Here is a 25,323-nt window from a genome sequence, read left to right on the forward strand (position 1 = left end):
CGTTGCCAACTGTGCCCACATAGCTATTCAGGGGACACCATCACAGGGCCTAATAACATCAGCCACACTATCAGAGGCTCGTTCACCTGCACATCTACCAATGTGATATATGCCATCATGTGCCAGCAATGCCCCTCTGCCATGTACATTGGTCAAACTGGACAGTCTCTACGTAAAAGAATAAATGGACACAAATCAGATGTCAAGAATTATAACATTCATAAACCCAGTCGGAGAACACTTCAATCTCTCTGGTCACGCGATTACAGACATGAAAGTTGCGATATTACAACAGAAAAACTTCAAAACCAGACTCCAGCGAGAGGCTGCTGAATTGGAATTCATTTGCAAATTGGATTCAATTAACTTAGGCTTGAATAGAGACTGGGAGTGGCTAAGTCATTATGCAAGGTAACCTATTTCCCCTTGTTTTTCCCTACTCCCCTCCCCTCCCCCCACTGTTCCTCAGACGTTCTTGCTAAACCCTGGGATTTGTGCTGGAAATGGCCCACCTTGATTATTATACACATTGTAAGGAGAGTGATCACTTTAGATAAGCTATTACCAGCAGGAGAGTGGGGTGCGGGGAGAGAAAACCTTTTGAAGTGATCAACACCCATTTTTTCATGGTCTGTGTGTATAAAAAATCCTCACTGCATTTTCCACTTTATGCATCCGATGAAGTAAGCTGTAGCTCACGAAAGCTTATGCTCAAATAAATTGGTTAGTCTCTAAGGTGCCACGAGTACTCCTTTTCTTTTTGCGAATACAGACTAACACGGCTGCTGAAACCTACCCTAATCTAGATTCCACCCTCCGCTGCTCCACTGAGTTATGATCTATTCCTCACCAGGTCTCAGGGCTTTTACTCCTTCCTCACCATCCCTGACCTCTCTGCTGTTACTAAACACTTTAGATCACCCCTTCCCTTCTCATGTTGTCCTTCTATTGATTTTGTGACTGTCCTTTCCCCTAGTTCTTCTCCTCCTTTTTGGCCATTCCTTCAGGGTCTTCTTACACATCTTCCTGCTTCCCTCTCCCATTTCTAGAGTCCTACAGAACTATATAACCGTGGCCACTTCCTCTTCTCCTTCTACACCTTTTTCTTTGTGTGATCTCATCTGATCACATAGCTTCAACTACTGTAGCTCTGACATCAATGCTGACAACACAAACATCTGCCTCTTACTCCTGACTTGTCTGAAGCCATCCGGTCACTCACTTCATCCTTTCTCTTTGACATCTCCTCCTGGGCATCTTTTCTATCACTTTTGACTTAAAAAAGTAACATGGTCACAACTGAACTTTGTCTTTTTTCCAAAACTCTATCCACTCCCTCTTCTGTTACTGTTGAACACACCATCATCCACTCTATAACTGAGGTCTGTAACCCACATCATCTTTGACTCTTTCCTATCCATACCCCATACATCTACTAGACCATCTCCAAATCTTGCTGCTGCTGCTTCCTTTGTAACATCACTTAAATCCCCCCTTTTTCTCTGTCTACACAACTAGAACTCTCCTTTAGGCCCTTATCACCTCTCATTTTGGTCACAAGAGCCTCATCCTATCGGACCTCCCTGACATCTGCATCACCCCCGTCTAGTCCATGCAAAAATGCAGCTACTAAGATTATCCTTGGGTTCTGTCATTCTAATCCTGTTATCTCACTATCTGAATCTTTCACTCACTCCCCTCCACCACCACACCAAGTTTAACACTTATTTTTTGACTCTCCAGGACTCTGACCAACTCTATCCCCTTGCTTACATGCATCTCTTTTCTCATTGTCCCTGTCCCATCCAGTCTGCCAATGATACCAGACTTCATGTCCCATTTGCTTACTTTGTCCACAACCATCTCCACACTGTCTTGCAAACAGCTTCATACACATAAAACACTCTTTGTTAACTAGTCTGAAAAGACTACTCACCTTCCCTCATTTAAATCACTGTTAAAGACCATTTCTTCTGTGACACACACGCAACTAAGAAAAAATAGTGGCTCACAAATTGAATGAGTCATCAATGTGATACAACTGAAAAAAGGCTAATATTCTGGGGTGTTATGGGAGACGGTTACTGTCCTGCTCTACTCAGCATTAGTGAGGCTTCAGCTGGAGTACTGTGTCCAGTTTTGGGCACCACCACACTTTAAGGAACGTGGACAAATTGGAGAGAGTCTTGAGGAGAGCAATAAAAATGATAAAAGGTTTGAAAAAACGTGACCTATGAGGAATGAGTAAAAAAGTGGGATGTTTAGTCTTGAGAAAAGAAGACGGGGGGGGGGGGGAGACACGACCCGATAGTCTTCAAATATGTTAAGGACTGTTATAAAGACAATGATCAATGGTTCTCCAGGTCCACTGAAGGTAGAACATGAAGTAACGGGCTTAATCTGCAGCAAGGGAGATTATGGTTAGATATTGGGAAAAATTTTCCAACTATGAAGAAAGTTAAGCACTAGAATAGGCTTCCAAGGGAGGTTGTGGAATCCCCATCACTGGAGTTTTTAAGAACAGTTTAAGCAAACACCTGTCATGGATGGTGTTGGTATACTAGGTCCTGCGGCACAGAGGGCTGGACTAGATGACCTCACAAATTCCTTGCAGCCCTACATTTCTATGATTATATGAAAAGTTTATTCCCCATGCTGTGCACCAGCCTTGAAAGAGTAAATGCATTATCGTATTGATTTTGCCCCACTCTTCCTGTGTCAACCCCCCCATGTACCCACTACCACCTTTTGCTCCATCACTGAAAGATTAAGGCCTAATTTCAGACAACTCTTATTTATCCTCTTAACTTCATGTGTGAGTAGATTCACTGATGTCAAAAGGATTAGTCAGGTGCATAAAGTCTTCTAAGTTCTTTGAGAGCTGTCTTATACATATTGTGATGCACTGTAAAAAAACAATTCTCGGGCACTGTAAAATAACAATAATGCAAAAACAGAGAAACTAAAGAATGAAGAGGTTGAATGAGATGCCCAAGATCACGTAGCAACACAGTGGTTGCGTTGGACACTGTGAAGCAGAGCTAGGATTAAAGTTCAGGAGTTCATGTCTCATAGGCTATGTCTACACTACAGACCTTACAGTGGCACAGCTGTACTGCTGTAGCTGCGCCACTGTAAGGTCTCCTGTGTAGCCTCTCTATGCTGACGGGAAAGATCTCTCCTGCCAGTATAATTAAACCATCCCCAAAGACTGGCAGTAACTATGTCGCCGGGGGAGCATCTCCTGCTGACACAGTGCTGTCCACTATGGTGCTTTTGTCGGTGAAACTTATATTGGTCAGGGTTAGTATTTTTCCCCCCCACACTCCTGACCGACAAAAGATTTACAGACAAAAGTGCTACTGTATAAAAAACCTTAGTCCCATTCCTCTAGACCTTACTGTCTACATGCCACTTTAGCTTTCGGTTTTTATAGGGCGGATTTCCTGAATATCGTTACAAGAGCTTGGGACAAGATACTTTGTTCTGTGATCCACCAGTTATGGGATCATAGGAAGCACATTACATGGTGCTATTTTTACCGGGTCACTTCTCCAAGCATAACTCCACTTAGATTTACAATACACCTTGCAATATATTGCGTGGGACAATTCTGCACTGGCTGGTCAGAAGAGGGATAAGATGACTTGGTGGGAGGCCGTATGGGCTAGTGGACAATCAGGTAAACCTTGGTTCTATTCCCTTACTCTGCCACTGATTAGCTAGATAACCTCAGGTAAGTCATTTAACACATACCTGTATGTGCTTCACGTTCTCCACCTGTATAATGGTAATAAGGATTCAACTAATCAACTGTTTTGAGATGTGATGGTGAAGTGAGTGATACATAATCATTTCCATCTCTTACTTCTATGATTCAACAAACTTTTATTACTAGGTACCACATGAGTTTAAAAGTAGTAAGAGACTGCACACAAACTTACCTTAAATCGTCCAGCACCGATTGGTATTCTGCCTCTGCACTGGCTAATTTCGTGGCCCTGTTCGCGTCACTGATCGCATTGTCTACCTGCTGGAGGACTCCTTGCTCCAGCACATCCTGGTCGTACACGTCGACCCCCAGACCTTTCAGCTCCGCAACCTGGGCACTGGGCGCCACGGACGGGATCTGCTGCCTGTCAATGTGTAACAGCGGCTGTCCCGTGCGGGGGGGCTCCCGCGCGGGAACCCCGGAGGAGCCGCAGGGGCCATTCTCGGAGGCCGGAGCTCCAGGGCTGCCCCCCAGGTCGCCGTCGCACGGGCACGGGCCCGTCCCCTGGGCAGTCCCCGCTTCCCCCGCGCTGCTCGGACGCGGATCGCTCGCAGCGGCCCCAGGGCCCCGCTCGTGGGACCCGCCCGGCGGGCGGCCTGTCTCCGTGGGCATCCTCGGCGCGAGCAGGGCCCGGGCGGGCGGGCGGGCGGAGCGATGGGCCCGGGCGGGCCGGGCTCTCGCAGGCAGGGCGCCAAGCCAGCCCACGCTGGGGAGCCGCGCCGCAGCGACAGGGCGACCCCGGAAGGCGGAGGCAGCCGAGCCCGGGGCGTCCGCCCCGCCCCCAGCTCCGCCGGCCCCGAGCGCCGAGACTCAACTCAGCGCAAGGAACTCGCCGCGACCCGGACGGCACGCTGCGCAGGTAGCGCATGCGTAGAAACAACCGTTCCCATGCACGCACCCGGCGCATAGAGAGCGCGCCGGTCCGCCACTACCTCGTGCTCCCCCCTCCCACTCGCCTGAGCAGGAGGCAAGAGCGCATGCGCTGCCTTCCTTGGGCTCTCCTGGAGAGAGGGGTAGGGCTGCGCATGCGTCTTCTCCTGGCTGACTGCATTTGTGCTGGAAGTGGCCCAACTTGATTATCATACACATTGTAAGGAGAGTGATCACTTTAGATAAGCTATTACCAGCAGGAGAGTGGGGTGGGAGGAGGTATTGTTTCATGGTCTCTGTGTATATAATGTCTTCTGCAGTTTCCACAGTATGCATCCGATGAAGTGAGCTGTAGCTCACGAAAGCTTATGCTCAAATAAATTGGTTACTCTCTAAGGTGCCACAAGTCCTCCTTTTCTTTTTGCGAATACAGACTAACACGGCTGGTACTCTGAAACTTAGGAGGATGATGTCCCTCATGGGCACGTTTTCGCTCTGGGCGTCTGCTCCTTCCTCCAGCCCCAGCGGGTACCCCGGCATGTACAGCTGGGCGGAAGGTGGATTTTCCGTCCCCTCCAAAAATGAGCTGCAGGGCAGTGGAAATGTTTTGTTTCCATTTCAGTCCTATAAAGCCGTTTTACATATAAACATATTTAAATAAACACCTCGTATTGCTCCTTTTTGGGGCCGCCCAGAGTGCGCCACATCATGTTATATATGGAGCTACCGCAGCACGAACAGAGCACGCTGCAGGAGGGGAGGGAATTGTAGGGCAAGAACCCTAGGGCAAAAGCCTGCTCTTGCAAAAAGTGCCACAGGATCTTTGTTGGCCACTTGAAGCACTGGCAGAATTGCTTCTAAGGGTTATTTGAGACAGAGACACCATGCATGGAACTCAGCAGGTTGGGTCTACGCTAGAAAGTTAGATCAGCTTACCTACATCGATCAGCACTATGAAAAAAACGTCATGCCCTGTGCAATGTACTTAAGCTGGACTCCACCCTGGTGTTGACACTCCTTGGTCAACAGAAGAATTCTTCCATCGACCTAGCTACTGCCTCTTGGGGAGGTGGATTTACTACAGCAACTGACAAACCCCTTCCATCGCTGTAGAAACTGTGGATGCCTCAGCTGCTGCTGTGCCACTGTAGCATTTCTAGTATAGAGATATCCTCAGAGTGTCTATTTCAGAAAGATAAAGGGTTGAGGAGAAGAAGGACTTCCCAATAGCCTGGGACTTGGCAAATCTGTTTCAGCTCCCACCTCTGCCACAGACTCCCTCTGTGACCTAGGGCAAATCCCTTCGTCTGACTGTGCTCCTGTTCCCCACCTGTACAATGGGGATAATAGTGCTGCTCTACTGCAGGGATGTTGTGAGGATAAATACAGTAAAGACTGGGAGTTGCTCAGATACTGCAGTGATGAGGCCATCTTAGATAGGTGGTTTTGAAACTTTGACTCTAGGGAGTTTGTGTATTTCAGGCCAGTTTAGACCGTAGAGTTGTTCCCTTGTAGAACAGACTTTTCTCTGCAGTGCTGCACGTGGTTTTGTAGTCATCTCTTTTCTAGCGGAAAATGTGTGGGTGTTTTGAGACAAGTTGCAGATTTTAAAAAATGGGTTATTTTAAACCATTTTATTGACCCGTGAGGATAATGGAAAATAAAGTAAATATAACAAGGTAACAATAGCTCACCTGTTCCCAGGCCCGCCGATGGGTGGGGGGGGGCAAAGGGGGCAATGGCTCAGGGGCCCCTGGTCACCGCTGCCAGCAGCGCAGCCGGGCTAAGGCAAGCTTCCTGCCTGCCCTTGCTCCGCACCACTCCCGGAAGTGGTCGGCACATCCCTGCAGCCCCTGGAGAGGGGGGTCTCCGCATGCTACCGCCACCCCGAACACCAACTACACAACTCCCATTGGCCAGGAACTGCAGCCAATGGGAACTGCAGGGGCGGTGCCTGCGGGCAGTGGCGCACGGAGACCCCTTGGGTCCCCGCCTAGGAGCTCCTGCCAGAGGGGTGCGCCGGTCGCTTTTGGGAGCCACCCCTGACTCCCTCCTTCACCCCAACCCCATGCCGCAGCATAGAGTCCACACCCCTCACCCAAACTCCCTCCCAGAGCCTGCACCCCGCACCCACTCCCGCACCCAAACTGCATCCCAGAGCCTACATCCTGCACCCCCTCCCTCACCCCAACCCCTTGCCCCAGCCTAGTGAAAGTGAGTGAGGGTGGGAGAGAGCAAGCGACAGAAGGAGGGGGGATGGAGTGGGCAGAGGGCAGGGCCTCGGAGAAGGAACGGGACAGAGGCATGGTCTCAGGGAAGGGGCGGGGAAAGGGCGGGCAACGGTATTTGGGTTTCCATGATTAAACAGTTGGCAACCCTACTGGGTGGGCATGTGGAAGCCCTGACCACACCGGCAGCTTGCTGGGCACCAGCCAGCGCAGGTGCAGCACCACCCAAATGTCAGCTGGACCGCATCCGTGCGGGCGCAGCTTGTGCGTGCATGGGGGCCCATTGACTGTTCTGCTGAAGCCCGGAATTGCTGTCACTGGGCCTGTCTGTTCCACAGTTTGCTTCAGTGAAGTGCCACAGAAACAGGAAGGAATTATCTCTAATAAAGAGGACACATTTATAGTGCACGCTTTATCCCAAATCACTTTACTGATTGGACAGGCTGCATACAGAACATTTTGTTCATTATGAGAGAGATGTGTGGTAGGTGGATAGCAGAGTTCAAGCAACTGACTGCCTACTAATCCTCTGTCTTCCTATTCATGCTAGCCAAGGATAACGTCTTTCATCTTTATGCTTCTCACCCTGTCTCCACAAATGAAGTTCTAACAGGGCAGTCAGCTGTCAAACCCTTCTCCACTTCATCCCATCCGAGAGCAGCTTCTTTCTGCTCCCCCAGCTCTCTTGCCGATGTGAGGCTATGTATGCCCCACATCCTCACTCTTGCAGCCCCCAACTCAGCCTTGGGAATATACAGATTGCAACAATCTCTCCAGTGCAATTTACCTGACAGCTCTTTTCAATGTCATCTCTGTGGCACGACCGAAGGACCCACAGGGCTGCAGTTAACAAGAGAGTAGCTTAAGTGAGCTCTAGTGGTACCCCAAGCATTTAAAACATTGGTATGATTCTTTTGCCTAATTTGTGGTATTTCTAACATGCCCACTACTGTGGCCTTTCTGCACCAGACATAAAGTTAAGAGTTTCAGTGCATTTCTTCATCAAGGACCAGCTACTGTTACTTAGAGATATTTTTATCTTCTCCCATCTCCTCCTCATAGTCACCTGGCCTTGAGAAATGATACTTAGTTTTCTTTAACTCTCATTGGGGGAAGGCTTTTGTGACTAGCTCTGAAAATGATGAGGATTGAACTTATTCCGATCAACAAGCAACGGTGCAGAAAACACTCTTCCCCCTGCTCCTCAGGAGTCTCAACACTGCCTAGCTTCTAGCCCTTTAATGGCCGTAAAGATTAGCAACTTGAGATATAGCCAAAATTGGCTGAGGTACCAGGGCAGGGTGTATAGCATCTGTGTGATGTACTCTTGCCTGTCTTTCTTGCTCAAAAGATAGGTTAAAAGTAAACACCTTCATCCTAGCCAGTGAGCAAAAGATATTTGCATTAGTAGCCTATGTTGCCATCTTCTAAGTACAAGGAATGAAACTTTGTAATAATTGCTACAACAAATCTAAAGTATGGAGCACACAGCCTTTGTGCCAAGTGAGAAAGAGCGTGACCAGGGAGCGTTTAAGGACAGAGCAACATGAAGCTGTTGTCAAAGCTAAACAGCTGCATGGAGGGGCAGTCTCTGTTTTCCAGAAGCTGATTAATGAGGAGCAAAACTATAAGCAAAGACTGTCGTGGAAAAAAACATACAGAGCTTTACGAGTTGCCAAAAGAGGAACTTTCAAATAAAAAGTTCCTTCCTTCCCAAGCTTGAGAAGAAAATGAGTTAATGGAGGGCTTCCCATTGGAAAGATGGCCAGATGTCAGTCCACCAGTAAGGGGCCATGGTCCCACATTAAATATTATTACTACTAAGGCAGGCAGCAATCACTGTAGCACCACTGAAGTGTATTGTAGATAGATTATAAAAAGAAGGACCCCTGCCACCCAAAGCTTGTTCACAGGTGAGCCATCTGCAGTACAAAAACCCCAGCCTTATCCAGGGGTGAATTTACAACATCGTTATCCTCAGCCGTGTTAAATGGTTCTGTCTTGTAAATACCTGGGAGTCGGAACCTAATCATCATTTAAACATGCTTCCAGAGCATGCCACAATCATGGACTGCACATTTCAGAGACTGTAGAAATACTGTTAGTTATTGTCTATGGTGTACAACAGAATCAGTTTGAAGCTGCATCCCCAGTGTGGTTATTTTCATGGGGTAGACTGATATCCTTCACACACACACCACCCCCAGATCTAAAGATGTAGAGGCATTAGCGCCAAATTCTGCTCTTGGTGAACATCGTAGGGTGGCTGGCCCCATTAAGGGGAAATGGGACCTAAGCCCACTTGTGACAAGAGCCACTTACCTCCCCAGGTGGGTAATAATGAAGTAATGAGACCATGTGATTAATTTGCACCAGACAGTGAGGGAAGAGAGAAGGGAGGAAAGGACAGTTCCTTAGGAAAGGGAGCTGAACTTCACCTAAGCGGGGCTAGGAGTGCCACATAGGACAGAAGTCTGAGAAGATACAACTGTGCTGAGGAAGCAACTGCAGGTGTGTGCTGCAAGGAGAAAGACCAGCTCCTGTGGCAAGGAAGTGAATTGAGCCCAGCGGTGGGAGGGGAACCGAGAAGAGAGGAGAGTAGGTGAACTCCGAAGGGAAGAGAAATCTTCAAGGAGGAGTGGCTGTGCCCAGCTTGGCAGTGGGGTGGAAACTCTATTGCTTGTTTCAGAGTAACAGCCGCGTTAGTCTGTATTCGCAAAAAGAAAAGGAGGACTTGTGGCACCTCAGAGACTAACCAATTTATTTGAGCATAAGCTTTCGTGAGCTACAGCTCACTTCATCGGATGCATACTGTGGAAACTGCAGAAGACATTATATACACAGAGACCATGAAACAATACCTCCTCCCACCCCACTCTCCTGCTGGTAATAGCTTATCTAAAGTGATCATTCTCCTTACAATGTGTATGAAAATCAAGGTGGGCCATTTCTAGCACAAATCCAGGTCTTCTCACCCCCTCCCTCCCCCCCACAAACTCACTCTCCTGCTGGTAATAGCTCATCCAAACTGACCACTCTCCTTACAATGTGTATGATAATCAAGGTGGGCCATTTCCAGCATAAATCCAAGTTTAACCAGAACGTCGGGGGGGGGGGGGTAGGAAAAAACAAGGGGAAATAGGTTACCTTGCATAATGACTTAGCCACTCCCAGTCTCTATTTAAGCCTAAGTTAATAGTATCCAATTTGCAAAGGAATTCCAATTCAGCAGTTTCTCGCTGGAGTCTGGTTTTGAAGTTTTTTTGTTGTAAGATAGCGACCTTCATGTCTGTAATTGCGTGACCAGAGAGATTGAAGTGTTCTCCAACTGGTTTATGAAGGTTATAATTCTTGACATCTGATTTGTGTCCATTTATTCTTTTACGTAGAGACTGTCCAGTTTGACCAATGTACATGGCAGTAGGGCATTGCTGGCACATGATGGCATATATCACATTGGTGGATGTGCAGGTGAACGAGCCTCTGATAGTGTGGCTGATGTGATTAGGCCCTGTGATGGTGTCCCCTGAATAGATATGTGGGCACAGTTGGCAACGGGCTTTGTTGCAAGGATAGGTTCCTGGGTTAGTGGTTCTGTTGTGTGGTATGTGGTTGTTGGTGAGTATTTGCTATTGCTTGTGTTCTGTTTCTGAAAGACTCTGGGTAAGTTTTGATTAACTGGACCCCAGCAAGGGGAATGTTTTAAGTATTTGGACTGTGTAGGCTGCTTTTAAGGGGCGCTGAGCAGAAGAGGAAACTGAGGCAGGTGCTGCAGACATCCCCAGGCTGTGAGGAGATGCTTAGGAGATGGCTGACCCTGTTACAGTGCCATTCGTGCAATTTCTTTGGAGCCAGTGGTGGTGTTACTTGGGTGTAACTATCAGTATTCTATTGCTGGAGAATAGAAAGTGAAGGGAAATAGTGTCCCTCTCTTCACTGTCAGTACCTTTATGGCTAGTTGGCAAGGCTGCCTGCAATTTGTTTAGTTTATTAAACCAGAAAAAGATTAGTTTTCTGGACAGGGTGGATTTTGTTTGTGTCTTTTATTGTTGTCTTTTCAACGTAGTTGTAGTGCTCTCCCCGTGGTTTGCCCTAATCTGTGTGCATTAAAGATGACACTTCATCCTTGCTGGAGGTGACCCAGGCAGCTTTTGAGAGAGTAATTATGCTCTTTGATCTGAACTAATGATACTGGGAAATTAAATTCTGGGAGCTTCCTCCCATTCCCTCTTCCATGTGGGATTACTGGCAGAGTGTCTAAAGCAACTGCTCGGAGCTCAGCTGTTCATGGATGGCTGTGGAAGCTGTCAGGGTTCCCTCCCCACTCTGAACTCTAGGGTACAGATGTGGGGACCCGCATGAAAGACCCCCTAAGGTTATTTCTACCAGCTTAGGTTAAAACTTCCCCAAGGCACAAACTCTTTGCCCTTGGAGGGTACGCTGCCACCACCAAATGATTTAACAAAGAATCAGGGACAGGACCACTTGGAGTTCCTATTCCCCCAAAATATCCCCCCAAACCCTTACACCCCCTTTCCTGGGGAGGCTTGAGAATAATATCCTAACCAATTGGTTACAAAGTGATCCTGGGTCTTAGGATAATGGAGAAATCAGTCATGTTCTTAAAAAGAAACAGAACTTTAATTAAAGAAAAGGTAAAAAAATCACCTCTGTAAAATCAGGATGGTAAGTACTTTACAGAATAACAAAAAACTCAAAAACACAGAGGATTTCCTTTCTAGGCAAAACTTAAAGTTACAAAAACAGAGATAAACCTCCCTCTTAGCACAGGGAAAATTCACAAGCTAAAACAAAAGATAACCTAACTCATTTCTTTCCTATTACTTACTATTTCTGCAATACTAGATGCTTAGTTCAGATATAGCTTAGGGAGATGTATTTTTCCCTGCCCTGTTTCCTGGCTGGCTCCGAGAGACACAGACAAAAAACCTTCCCCCACAGATCTGAAAGTATCTTCTCCCCTTATTGGTCTTTGTGATCAGGTGCCAACCAAGTTATCTGAGCTTCTTAACCCTTTACAGCTAAAAGAGGAATTAACCCTTTACAGGCTAAAGAGGGATTTTATGCTACCCTTAGCTGTATGTTTATGACAGAGGCATTGCACAAACAGAGGTCTAGGAGGAAGCTCAAATAGGATAACAACTTGGAAAGGAGCAACTTGATGCTTTGCCTTTGAAATCCTTAATGAAAAGGCTGATACTAGACTTCCCTGTCAGTGACAAGACTTAAAGGGACAGCAGCCTCTCTATTCTGTTTTGTACAATAAAATACTGTCCTTAAAACTGAGGGCATGGCTACACCTGCAGATGTAGAGCTAAACCAGCCTTCATAGAGTGCAGTAGGGAAAGCGCTGCAGTCTGTCTACACTGACAGCTTCAAGCGCACTAGCGTGGCCACATTTGCAGCACTTGCAGCAGCATTGGGAGTGGTGCATTATGGGCAGCTATCCCAGCATGCAAGTGACTGCAATGTGCATTTCAAATGGAGCGGAGGAGGAGGGAGGAAAGAGACAGGGAGTGTGTTGTGTCTATGTGGAGGGAGAGAGAGTGGGTTTTTGGGGGGCTGAGAGCATGTCAGCATGCTGTCTTGTAAGTTCAGACAGCAGCAGACCCCGCTTTCTCCCCCCGCCTCTCTCTCACACACAGCACTCCACAGTAATGGTTGCTTTGTCTCGGAGCAGATAAGCAGCCGGCTGTCAGAAACAGAGCTCTGAAAGGGCATATCTGCATTCCTACAGCGATTCAAAAACGACGACAAGAGTGACCACTTGATTTAAGGGGATTATGGGACATTTCTGGAGGCTGATCAGAGCATAGTAATGCAACACCTTGTTCACACTGACGCCTGGGCATTGTAGCCAAGGCGCAGCAAACGTTATTCCACTCGCTGAGGTGGAGTACCAGGAGCGCTCTAGCTGTGGAGTCAGAGCGCTCTACGTCCAGTGTGGACAGGGAGTGAGCTAGTGTGCCCGGGGCTCCTTTATTGTGCTCTAACTCGCAAGTGTAACCAAGCTCTGAGACTGAGGATAAGGTGTGAGGGGCAAAAAAGAGGTATTTCCCACTCCTGGGATCGTACCTCTAGCAACGTGACTTGTTTCAGGCATGTGTGCCATTGGCTGTTGGTATTCTGGAAGTGGGTGAGAATTATTAGCTGTGGCCTGGTTGCGCTGTTCTATTTACATTAAGCCAAATCCTGAATTCCTTGCTTGGTTTTTACTGAGACCCAATCCCCATTGACTTTAGTAAGAATTTTGACAGAGTAAAGGCCAAATGAGGACCTTAGGACTTGGTCTATTACTAGGAATCTGTCTCTATGTATTGAGTCCTGCAGTTATTCTGCACCTGAGTTTCCACTGATTCCAAAGGGGTCCCACCCATGAATACTATGGAATCATGCCCTAAGAAAATGGCCCCCTGTTCTACTACACTTCTGAAATGAGCAACCCAGGGACTCCCCACACATGTTGAGGTGGCTTTGAGATAGTAACAATCCTCTGCCTAAGGAACAGTTATTATTTATATAGCACTCTCAGTGGATGCAGCACTTTACTAAATATCTAAAGACACTCTGTGTCCCAAAGAGCTTGGGCAAAGATTTTCATTTATTCATTATTTAAAGCCAGAAGGAACCATTAGATCATCTAGTCTGACCTCCTGCATAGCACAGGCTAGAGAATTTCTGAGTTCTTGCATCGAGCCCATATCTTGTGGTTGAGCTAGAGCCTCTCTTTTTAGAAAGAGCTCTCATTTTGACTTAAAGATCTCAAGTGACGGAGAACCCACCACTTCCCTTGGTGAATCGTTCCAGTGGTTAACTACCCTCATTCTTAAAAATCTGTGCCTTTTCTCTAGCTTTAAAAAAACAAGATCCTAAAGTTAGGGTCTTAAATCCATATTTAGACATCTAAATAAGTGCCCTAACTTTTGAGAAGTGCTGAGTACCCAACAGTCCCTTTAAGGATCTTCAGCCTGGAAGGCCTACCAGAGCTGGGCAGAAGGAATTTTAGTCTAAGGAAGTATAGCATCTCCAGCTTTCATCATCCTCGCAGTATCAGAAGTAGGTCTGAGCTTATTACAGTCCTGGCAGGCTCCTGGCCCAGCAGTGGGAGTGCTACCCCCGGAGACACAGTGATACTTTTAAAACAAAATACCAGAACTAGAGAGTTATGATGAAAATAGAAAAATTGTTTAGGCTGATGCATTACTTCTCAAGAGGGCATAAATGTTGGCACCATTGGCAGAAATGGGAATTCTATCCACAGAAATAAAGCTTCTTTATTTCTCTGTACCAGGAAGTCGAGTGACAAGTAGCTCTCAGAGCCATGCCAGGGTAATCAAGCGGAGAGAGATGCTAATTATGTGACAATTTGTATAGCTGGTAGGCAACAGCACGTCTTACTCCAGATATTGCTGAGGAATAGAATTGTTTTCCCTGCCACAATACAGCTTAGAAATTAAAAGCTAAAATCTAGGGCTAATGCAACATTAAGCGTGGAAGACCAAGGATTTAGATGTGAGCAAATTTGAGAAGCTAAGATTTTCCCCACATTAACTTGGCTATATTACATATCCTATATATCTACAGGACTGTATGTTTGTTACAGTTCAGGGCAACTGCATGTGTATTTCCCCTCAGTGGTTCAGCAGGAGCACCCACTCTTGGCTTCCAGCTCCCCAGCCATTGCCTCTCTTGGGTGGAGACTTGCATCTTATTCCCCACTGTCCGGGGTATGTCCAGGATGAACAGTTCCCTGCCTTCACCGTGTTTGTGCTCTCTTCAGAGACTGATCAGAGTGACAGCTACAGATGTGAGTTACCATGCAGTTCTGTCCAAGCAAGCCTATTTTATTCTTAAGGTAAAAAACATGACAGAGAAAACATGTTATAAACAAATAAAACCCCCTACGTGCATGCTAATAAGCTTACCAGAGTTCATCCCCACTCTGGATGGGCTCTGGCAAGAGCAGTCTTTAATCACCCCACGCTAGGTGTTCCTTTGTGGTTACAAGTTCGTAGAATCATAAAATGTAGGACTGGACTGGACCTCGATAGATCTAGTCCAGTCCTGCGCACACAGGCAGGATTAAGCATTATCCAGACGATCCCTTTTCATCATGGCTTCTACTCAGAAAAAGCACACCAATGACAAATTTAGCCCATCCTCTTCATACAGATGAGGCCTCTTTGATCTGGAGTTTCCAGCAGCAGATTATTAGTATAGAATGGGTCACACCCTGTCAAGGTTCCTACCCCACTCTGAACTCTAAGGTACAGATGTGGGGACCTGCATGAAAACCTCCTAATCTTACTTTCACCAGCTTAGGTTAAAACTTCCCCAAGGTACAAATTAATTTTATCCCTTGTCCCTGGATCTCCACTGCCACCACCAAACTCTAACTGGGTTTACCGGGAAACGTAGTTTGGACACGTCTGTGTTAGCCGACAGCCAAGGATGTTTGGTGAGGTGCCAGCTATGCCCATTTATACCATCCGTGACTTTAACCGCTAGGACGCACTGTCCCTTCGCGGCGGGCAGCCCGGGCTAGGCTGACGGATGCCCCAAGGTCCTAACCACCCATGACTTTAACTGCTAGAGCTCAGAGCTCCTTCGCAGCGGGCAGCCAGGATTGACTGACAGGTGCCCCAAGAGTTTGCCCCATGGAGGCGGCACAACTCAACGCTAGGCTCTTAGTACTCTCACCTAATGGCCAGGCTTTAGAGCCAAAACAGCTGAGGTTCTTTAATGGTGTTGGCTGCTTTACAGTAAACCAGAGAAACCAAGTCAGGCTTATGCACAAATGGTTACCAAAATTTATTAAGCTAGATTCTAATCATGTGGTTACAAAATTGCTAGTGCCTACTTATTTAAATGTAGAGATGTTACACACACAAACAAGTTACAAAACTGAAGCCACAATCCCAAAGAAAGAAAACAAAGTATAGAGCTCTATTTCAAAATATCAGGTTTCAGAGGAACAGCCGTGTTAGTCTGTATTCGCAAAAAGAAAAGGAGTACTTGTGGCACCTTAGAGACTAACCAATTTATTTGAGCATGAGCTTTCGTGAGCTACAGCTCACTTCATCAGATGTTTACCGTGGAAACTGCAGCAGACTTTATATACACACAGAAATCATGAAACAATACCTCCTCCCACCCCACTGTCCTGCTGGTAATAGCTTATCTAAAGTGATCAACAGGTGGGCCATTTCCAGCACAAATCCAGGTTTTCTCACCCTCCACCCCCCCCCACAAATTCACTCTCCTGCTGGTGCTAGCCCATCCAAAGTGACAACTCTTTACATAATCAAGTCGGGCTATTTCCTGCATAGATCAAGGTTTTCTCACATCCCCCCCACCCCCATACACACACAAACTCACTCTCCTGCTGGTAATAGCTCATCTAAACTGACCATTCTCCAGGTTTAAATCCAAGTTAAACCAGAACATCTGGGGGGGGGGGGTAGGAAAAAACAAGAGGACACAGGCTACCTTGCATAATGACTTAGCCACTCCCAGTCTCTATTTAAGCCTAAATTAATAGTATCCAATTTGCAAATGAATTCCAATTCAGCAGTTTCTCGCTGGAGTCTGGATTTGAAGTTTTTTTGTTTTAAGATAGCGACCTTCATGTCTGTGATTGCGTGACCAGAGAGATTGAAGTGTTCTCCGACTGGTTTATGAATGTTATAATTCTTGACATCTGATTTGTGTCCATTTATTCTTTTACGTAGAGACTGTCCAGTTTGACCAATGTACATGGCAGAGGGGCATTGCTGGCACATGATGGCATAGATCACATTGGTGGATGTGCAGGTGAACGAGCCTCTGATAGTGTGGCTGATGTTATTAGGCCCTGTGATGGTGTCCCCTGAATAGATATGTGGGCACAATTGGCAACGGGCTTTGTTGCAAAGATAAGTTCCTGGGTTAGTGGTTCTGTTGTGTGGTATGTGGTTGTTGGTGAGTATTTGCTTCAGGTTGCGGGGCTGTCTGTAGGCAAGGACTGGCCTGTCTCCCAAGACTTGTGAGAGTGTTGGGTCATCCTTTAGGATAGGTTGTAGATCCTTAATAATGCGTTGGAGGGGTTTTAGTTGGGGGCTGAAGGTGACGGCTAGTGGCGTTCTGTTATTTTCTTTGTTAGGCCTGTCCTGTAGTAGGTAACTTCTGGGAACTCTTCTGGCTCTATCAATCTGTTTCTTTACTTCTGCAGGTGGGTATTGTAGTTGTAAGAAAGCTTGACAGAGATCTTGTAGGTGTTTGTCTCTGTCTGAGGGGTTGGAGCAAATGCGGTTGTATCGCAGAGCTTGGCTGTAGACGATGGATCGTGTGGTGTGGTCAGGGTGAAAGCTGGAGGCATGCAGGTAGGAATAGCGGTCAGTAGGTTTACGGTATAGGGTGGTGTTTATGTGGCCATTGTTTATTAGCACTGTAGTGTCCAGGAAGTGGATCTCTTGTGTGGACTGGACCAGGCTGAGGTTGGTGGTGGGATGGAAATTGTTGAAATCATGGTGGAATTCCTCAAGGGCTTCTTTTCCATGGGTCCAGATGATGAAGATGTCATCAATATAGCGCAAGTAGAGTAGGGGCTTTAGGGGACGAGAGCTGAGGAAGCGTTGTTCTAAATCAGCCATAAAAATGTTGGCATACTGTGGGGCCATGCGGGTACCCATAGCAGTGCCGCTGATCTGAAGGTATACATTGTCCCCAAATGTGAAATAGTTATGGGTAAGGACAAAGTCACAAAGTTCAGCCACCAGGTTAGCCGTGACATTATCGGGGATAGTGTTCTTGACGGCTTGTAGTCCATCTTTGTGTGGAATGTTGGTGTAGAGGGCTTCTACATCCATAGTAGCCAGGATGGTGTTATCAGGAAGATCACCGATGGATTGAAGTTTCCTCAGGAAGTCAGTGGTGTCTCGAAGGTAGCTGGGAGTGCTGGTAGCGTAGGGCCTGAGGAGGGAGTCTACATAGCCAGACAATCCTGCTGTCAGGGTGCCAATGCCTGAGATGATGGGGCGCCCAGGATTTCCAGGTTTATGGATCTTGGGTAGTAGATAGAATATCCCAGGTCGGGGTTCCAGGGGTGTGTCTGTGCGGATTTGATCTTGTGCTTTTTCAGGAAGTTTCTTGAGCAAATGCTGTAGTTGCTTTTGGTAACTCTCAGTGGGATCATAGGGTAATGGCTTGTAGAAACTCGTGTTGGAGAGCTGCCGAGCAGCCTCTTGTTCATATTCCGACCTATTCATGATGACAACAGCACCTCCTTTGTCAGCCTTTTTGATTATGATGTCTAAAGGATGACCCAACACTCTCACAAGTCTTGGGAGACAGGCCAGTCCTTGCCTACAGACAGCCCCGCAACCTGAAGCAAATACTCACCAACAACCACATACCACACAACAGAACCACTAACCCAGGAACTTATCCTTGCAACAAAGCCCGTTGCCAATTGTGCCCACATATCTATTCAGGGGACACCATCACAGGGCCTAATAACATCAGCCACACTATCAGAGGCTCGTTCACCTGCACATCCACCAATGTGATCTATGCCATCATGTGCCAGCAATGCCCCTCTGCCATGTACATTGGTCAAACTGGACAGTCTCTACGTAAAAGAATAAATGGACACAAATCAGATGTCAAGAATTATAACATTCATAAACCAGTCGGAGAACACTTCAATCTCTCTGGTCACGCAATCACAGACATGAAGGTCGCTATCTTAAAACAAAAAAACTTCAAATCCAGACTCCAGCGAGAAACTGCTGAATTGGAATTCATTTGCAAATTGGATACTATTAATTTAGGCTTAAATAGAGACTGGGAGTGGCTAAGTCATTATGCAAGGTAGCCTGTGTCCTCTTGTTTTTTCCTACCCCCCCCCCCCCAGATGTTCTGGTTTAACTTGGATTTAAACCTGGAGAATGGTCAGTTTAGATGAGCTATTACCAGCAGGAGAGTGAGTTTGTGTGTGTATGGGGGTGGGGGGGATGTGAGAAAACCTTGATCTATGCAGGAAATAGCCCGACTTGATTATGTAAAGAGTTGTCACTTTGGATGGGCTAGCACCAGCAGGAGAGTGAATTTGTGGGGGGGGGGGGTGGAGGGTGAGAAAACCTGGATTTGTGCTGGAAATGGCCCACCTGTTGATCACTTTAGATAAGCTATTACCAGCAGGACAGTGGGGTGGGAGGAGGTATTGTTTCATGATTTCTGTGTGTATATAAAGTCTGCTGCAGTTTCCACGGTAAACATCTGATGAAGTGAGCTGTAGCTCACGAAAGCTCATGCTCAAATAAATTGGTTAGTCTCTAAGGTGCCACAAGTACTCCTTTTCTTATTTCAAAATATGTGTACACTAAAGATAGGAGATCAGGTGTGGGTGCTTCTTACCCTCCTTGCATCTCTCGATTCCAGTGGTGCCAAGCCAGGATCGGTCACTCAATTCCGCGGAAAGACGAATAAGGGACAAGGCTTAGGGACCCTCTTAGCTGCAGAAGCCTTGGGAGGCTGTCACTTATCTGACCAGCAGATAGATAGTGAAAAGCACTCAAAAATCATGGTGCTGTAGGTCCCCTACTTATATCTCTGTACTCCTTTATTCTCTTTCTCCTTTCTTATGCCAAATTGAGGCTGGTCTGTCGGGGTGACGCCAGCTTTCGCAAGAGTAGTTTACACTTGAAGAGAGAGAAACAATAAGTTTCGACTACTGGACATTTCTTTTATCAGGGTAAATATTTTTCCACCTAGGATGTTGGTGTGTGTGCATCACGCTATTTAGTAGGGGCTAAGAGCCATGTCTGTCACAGGGCCTCTGCCTGCTGTGAGCTTAATCGTTGTATATGTTCCCAGAGGCACATTGTAGCAGCACACCTGTGCTTTTCACAGCTTCAAAGGCTGTGCTGGAATATATGTTAAGTGCCCTGTTCCGGCTTCCTCCTGTGTTTCCAGCAATGCTGGTCTGAGGGGGGGGGGGGGCTGGCTGTCTGGCTACAGTCTTTCCCCCCCAAAATCCTCCCAACCCTTACACCCCACTTTCTGGGAAAGGTTTGGTAAAAATCCTCACCAATTTGCATGGGTGACCACAGACCCAAACCCTTGGATCTGAGAACAATGAAAAAGCATTCAGTTCTCTTACAAGAAGACTTTTAATAGAAGTAAAGAAATCCCCTCTGTAAAATCAGGATGGTAGATACCTTACAGGGTAATTAGATTCAAAACATAGAGAATCCCTCTAGGCAAAACCTTAAGTTACAAAAAAGACACACAGACAGGAATAGTCATTCTATTCAGCACAGTTCTTTTCTCAGCTATTTAAAGAAATCATAATCTAACACATACCTAGCTAGATTACTTACTAAAGTTCTAAGACTCCATTCCTGTTCTATCCCCAGCAAAAGCAGCAGACAGACAGATAGAGACCCTTTGTTTCTCCCCCTCCACCCAGCTTTTGAAAGTATCTTGTCTCCTCATTGGTCATTTTGGTCAGGTGCCAGCGAGGTTATCTTTAGCTTCTTAACCCTTTACAGGTGAGAGGATTTTTCCTCTGGCCAGGAGGGATTTTAAAGGGGTTTACCCTTCCCTTTATATTTATGATACCTTCAGGACAGAATCTTCAAAAGGTTGGCTTGGGAGGGGAGAACTTGTGTTCCCGTCACTGCAATGTATTTCCTACAAAATCCACTTCACACACATTGTTCCTCTGGCATTCCTGAGGTTGCATTAATCTTGTCTTACTGCTAAAGATGTTCTATGCAATGTCAGGATAATGCATAAAGATTTGCATTCTAATACAATGTACCGCAAAGGTACAAACCTTATTGAGTTATGGTTAACTTTTATTGAATGACAATATCCTGAATGAACTTAAATCTGTCACAATGCTAACAGAAAACATCCCAGGGCTTATGACACTCCATCAGTAGATCTCAAAACTCTTTATGAAGCATCATTATCCCCACATTTCAGATGGGGAAACTGAGGCACAGAGGTGCAGTGACTTACTCAGGGTCACTTGGCAGGCCAGTGGCAGAACCAGGAATAGAGTCCAGTGTCTTGAATCATAGTCCAGTGAATGAGCTTCTGGCCATGTTACTGTGTACTGAGCTTTAAGTATCCCAGATTTTCTGGAAAGTTCCACATTTGAATTGAATCCTGCATGCAAGTGAGGGTATGTCTACACTGGTAGAGTTACATCGCCGGCAGTTACATCACCGCTCAGAGAGCTCTGAAGGGAAGCTGCTGTTGTGTGTTCACACTGTCAGCTGCCTGTGCAATAGCATGTTCACGCTTGCGGCATTTGCATTGGTATTTGGAGCGGTGCACTCTGGGCAGCTATCCCACAGAGCATCTCTTCCTCTTCTGTCCCTAAAAGTTGTTGAAAGGCGGAGGGCGTTTCAGGGCATCCTGGGTCCTGTCCCAATGCCCTGTGATGCATTGCTTCGCATCCCAGCAATCCCTGTGCTTCTGTCTGCATTTGGTGCCATCTTTCAACAGTTTGTATACTGAGCGCTCTGCCTCTTAGGTCTGCAGGAATGGATCCCGCACTGTTGACCAATATGCTGCTCACTCTCACTAACACGTCACAAGTGGCAGTGGAGTTATTCCTTAAATTACAAAGGTAAGAGGAGTAGGTGCTGTCCACAGTGGAATGCTGCTTTTGGGCTTGGGAAACAAACACTGAGTAGTGGGATCACATCATCATGCATGTCTGAGATGACGAGCAGTGGCTGCAGAACTTTCAGATGAGGAAAGCCACATTCATGGGACTGTGTGATGAGCTCGCCTCAGCTCTGTGGCACAAGGACACGAGAATGAGAGCTGCCCTGTCATTGGGGAAGCGTGTGGCGATTGCACTGTTGAAGCTGGCTACTCCAGACTGCTACTGATTGGTCGCTGACCTGTTCAGAGTGGGAAAGTCGACCTTTGGACTCGTGTTGATGGAAGCATCCAAGGTTATTAATCATATCCGGCTCCGAAAGACCGTGATTCTGGCAATGTGTGTGACATTGTGGATGGCTTTGCACGAATGGGTTTCCCTAACTGCGGAGGGGCAATAGATGGCACACATGTTCCAATTCTGACACCAGACTACCTAGCCAACAAGTACATTAATCAGAAGGGGTATTTCTTTATGGTTCTCCAGGCGCTTGTGGATCACTGTGGGTGTTTCATGGACACTAACGCAGACTGGTCCAGAAAGGTGCATGACACACACATCTTTTGGAACACTGGCCTATTCAGGAAGCTGCAAGCAGGGACTTTCTTCCCAGACCAGAAGATTACTGTAGGGGAAGTCAAAATGCCCATTGTGATCCTGGGAGACCCTGCCAATTCCTTAATGCCGTGGCTTATGAAGCCATACACGGGGATCCTTGACAGTAGCAAGGAGTGGTTCAACAACAGGCTGAGCAAGTGCAGAATGACTGTTGAGTGTGCTTTTGGCTGTTTTAAGGCCCACTGGTGCTGCCTATATGGAAGGCTGGACCTGGCCGATGACAATATTCCTATGCTTATAGCCGCATGCTGTACGCGTCATAATATTTGTGAAGGGAAGGGTGAAAGCTTCACTCAGAGCTGGACTGCTGAGGCTCAGCACCTGGAGGCTGGACTAGAACAGCCAGAGACCAGGGCTATTAAAGGGGCACAGTGCGGGGCTATAAGGATCAGGGATCCTTGAGGCAGCAATTTGAAGCTGAAACTAATATTTGTTGCTATGCTCGGGAGTGCAGAGCTTGTTATGCTAGGAGGTGATTGTGATTTGCAGACGATGTACTATGAAGGTTTAAGAAAATTGCCTGTTGCTTTGCAGGGCTCTGTTTGCTTTCAATTAATAAAATAAAGATTGCTTTCAAACCAAAACAATTCTTTTATTAAAAAACAACCACCAGAGGAGAGAGACAAACAAAAAACCACATTAGCACTGTGGGGGATGGGGGAATGGAGGGTCCCAGGAGGAAGTGGGGTCCCGGGACAGTTAAAGGTTTGTGTATGTCCAGGTAGCATATGCAACCTTGTCCTTTGGAGTACAGTGCAGTGGATACTGTACTTCAGCAGGACTAAACTGCAGAGGGACGGGTGTTGAGTGCAGTGGGTACTGGGAGTCCACAGCGCTGGACTGTGATGGGGCAGGAGTGGAATGCAGTGGGTACAGACTGGAGCTAGGAGGTTGATAAGAGTGTGTTGGTGGTGTCTGGGGGGCACATGGGAAGGGTTTTGCGATAGCGGCTGCAGAGGAGGGCAGGCACGCAGCTGCTCGGTTTGCAGTGCTAATAGCTAGTGCGGGGCCTTACAATCATTACTGAACCTGCGGCAGCGGATTGTCCAGTATCTCCATGAGAGTTTTGTGGAGATCTCTGAGGCAGATTCCCGTGAAGTGAGAGAGTCAATCAACACCCTCTTCCGCCGCTCAGACTAGGTATGTGGTGGTACGCGCATCATACAGACACAAGCCTGCTTCCTGCAACCCTCCTGTCCCCAACAACTCGCTTCAGTGATTCCCAAAATTAAAGCCACTTACCAGGGGCCTCCTCTCCTGTATGTGCTTTGCCAAGTTCTGACCGCTGTGACTGGATAAAGGGGTAAAGAAGAGCTCCTGGCTGTATGCATCTCTGACCTCCGAGTCATCCTCTGCCTCTGGGTCCCCCTCTACATCCTCATCCAAGATTTCCTCCTCCTGGCTTGGTCCACTCTCGACTGGCACATAAGCCACAGAAGTATCCACAGTGGCCTTCGCAGTGGAGATGGGGTCACCACCGAGTATCACGTCCAGCTCTTCGTAGAACCGGCAGCCCATGGGCGCAGCACCAGACTGACAGTTTGCCTCCCGCAAACTTGTGGTAGGCATTCCGCAGATCCTTCACTTTGACCCTGCACTGCAGTGTGTCCTGGTCATGGCCCCATTCTGTCATGCATCATGAAATCTGCCCATAGGTATCATAATTCCTATGGCTGGAGGTCAGCTGGAACTGGACAGCTGCCTTTCCCCAAATGCTGATGAGGTCCAGCAGCTTGGCATTGCTCCAACCGAGGGATCGCCTGGTGCGTGGAGCAGGCATGGCCACCTGGAAAGATGCCCTAAGACCATTGCATGCATCACTGAGCAAACAGGAAGGGGACTTTCAAAATTCCCAAGGAATTTAAGGGGTGGGGTTCATGGTTGGACACCTGGGGGCAGGGCAGTAGAGTTCAAACTGATGACCAGAGAGGCGAGAACAGGCATTGTCAAATTCCAGCTACAAGAAACTGTGCCCACCTAAATTCTTTCTGCACTTCAAATTTGAAATAGGATAATTTTTTACTTAAGCCGTAGTGTTGCAGTGAGTTACTTTGTTCCCCTCCAGAGTGGCTGCATTCAAATGATCCTTGCATATACAGTTGTCTGTTACTCAAAGTGTGCTACTTGGAAACTAGAGAAACAAAGCATCTCAGGCATGGAAATCTCAGGGCATCTCAGGCATCTCAGGGCAGAAAATCAGGCATCTCAGGGCAGGTCTATACTACCACTTAAGTCGATCTAATTTAGGTCACTCATGGATGTGAAAGACAGCCCATTGAGTGAGGCAAGATTCCATGACCTAAGCGCTGGCCACACCGCCCAACATGCTCTCCTGCCAACATAGCTTCAGCTGATGGAAGAGTGCTCTCCTGTGGGCATAGAGCGTCTTCACCAGACGCGGTACAGTGGTGCAGCTGCAACAGTGCAGCCTACTGTAGACCTGTATTGCTTCTACTGTAGACCTGCCCTCAGTCCAGCAGCAAGAGAAGGAACCAGCTGAACTGGGTGAGGAGAGGCGGCAGGAGTACCACCTACCCGTCAGCCAACGTCTCCCCTCCTCACAAACCTTAGGGATTTTCTGGACATGGGGATGGAAGCACAAAAAGGTTGTTTAATCTTCCACCACTTGGCTTCATAGTTTTTTTGTTTTTTTTTAAAGTAAATTACTTAAGCATCCCACTCATTTTCATCCTGTTGCTCCTTCCGATGAGTACAATTCAGGAAAGCAATTGAGCATGTAACTTATAAGCAGGAAAGTACTTAAGCATGTTCTTGAAGCTACATGCTTAGGTCCTACTGATTTCAAAGCTCAACACCTGCTTAAGCATTGTCTTGAAGAGGGATGACTTTCTGAATTGGAGCCTTAATCCTTATACCATCCTAAAATCCTTCAGCCTCTTTGGTGTGTACAACCTCTAATTATTAATTTTAATTTCGAGATTTTACATTAAGATTCTACAGAATGTGATAATGGAAAACAGCTCACAAATCCAGGAAACTGAAACTCCTGTCTCAGAAGATTAGTCACAATCAAGATAGTTTGTTACATTTCTTTCCATTGCTTTGGAAATGGACCATTCTGTACAGAAGGGAGGAAGTTGACTCCATTTTGCCATGTGCTTTTCTATCCTACCAGGTGCCGAGTGCCTCCT

The 25,323-nt window shown here is 46.9% G+C and overlaps 1 protein-coding gene and 1 long non-coding RNA gene across 5 annotated transcripts in view; one reads left to right on the forward strand and one right to left on the reverse strand.

Annotated features, from left to right (window-relative positions):
* Window positions 1-4,644, reverse strand: part of ERCC6 (ERCC excision repair 6, chromatin remodeling factor) — an 80,861-nt gene extending 76,217 nt beyond the window's left edge. Inside the window, exon 1 of one of the 4 annotated variants that reach the window (XM_073353085.2) lies at window positions 3,945-4,644. In XM_073353085.2, the coding sequence (XP_073209186.1) occupies window positions 3,945-4,384 (440 nt within the window). In that variant the 5' untranslated portion in view covers window positions 4,385-4,644. The remainder of the gene's footprint in view (window positions 1-3,944) is intronic. The other 3 variants (XM_073353081.2, XM_073353082.2, XM_073353083.2) reach the window with 3 other exon arrangements.
* Window positions 1-25,323, forward strand: part of LOC140914662 (uncharacterized) — a 59,664-nt gene that overhangs the window by 5,143 nt on the left and 29,198 nt on the right. The window lies entirely within an intron of this gene.

The sequence above is a fragment of the Lepidochelys kempii genome, chromosome 7 (assembly GCF_965140285.1).
Source record: "Lepidochelys kempii isolate rLepKem1 chromosome 7, rLepKem1.hap1, whole genome shotgun sequence".
NCBI lineage: Eukaryota > Metazoa > Chordata > Testudines > Cheloniidae > Lepidochelys > Lepidochelys kempii.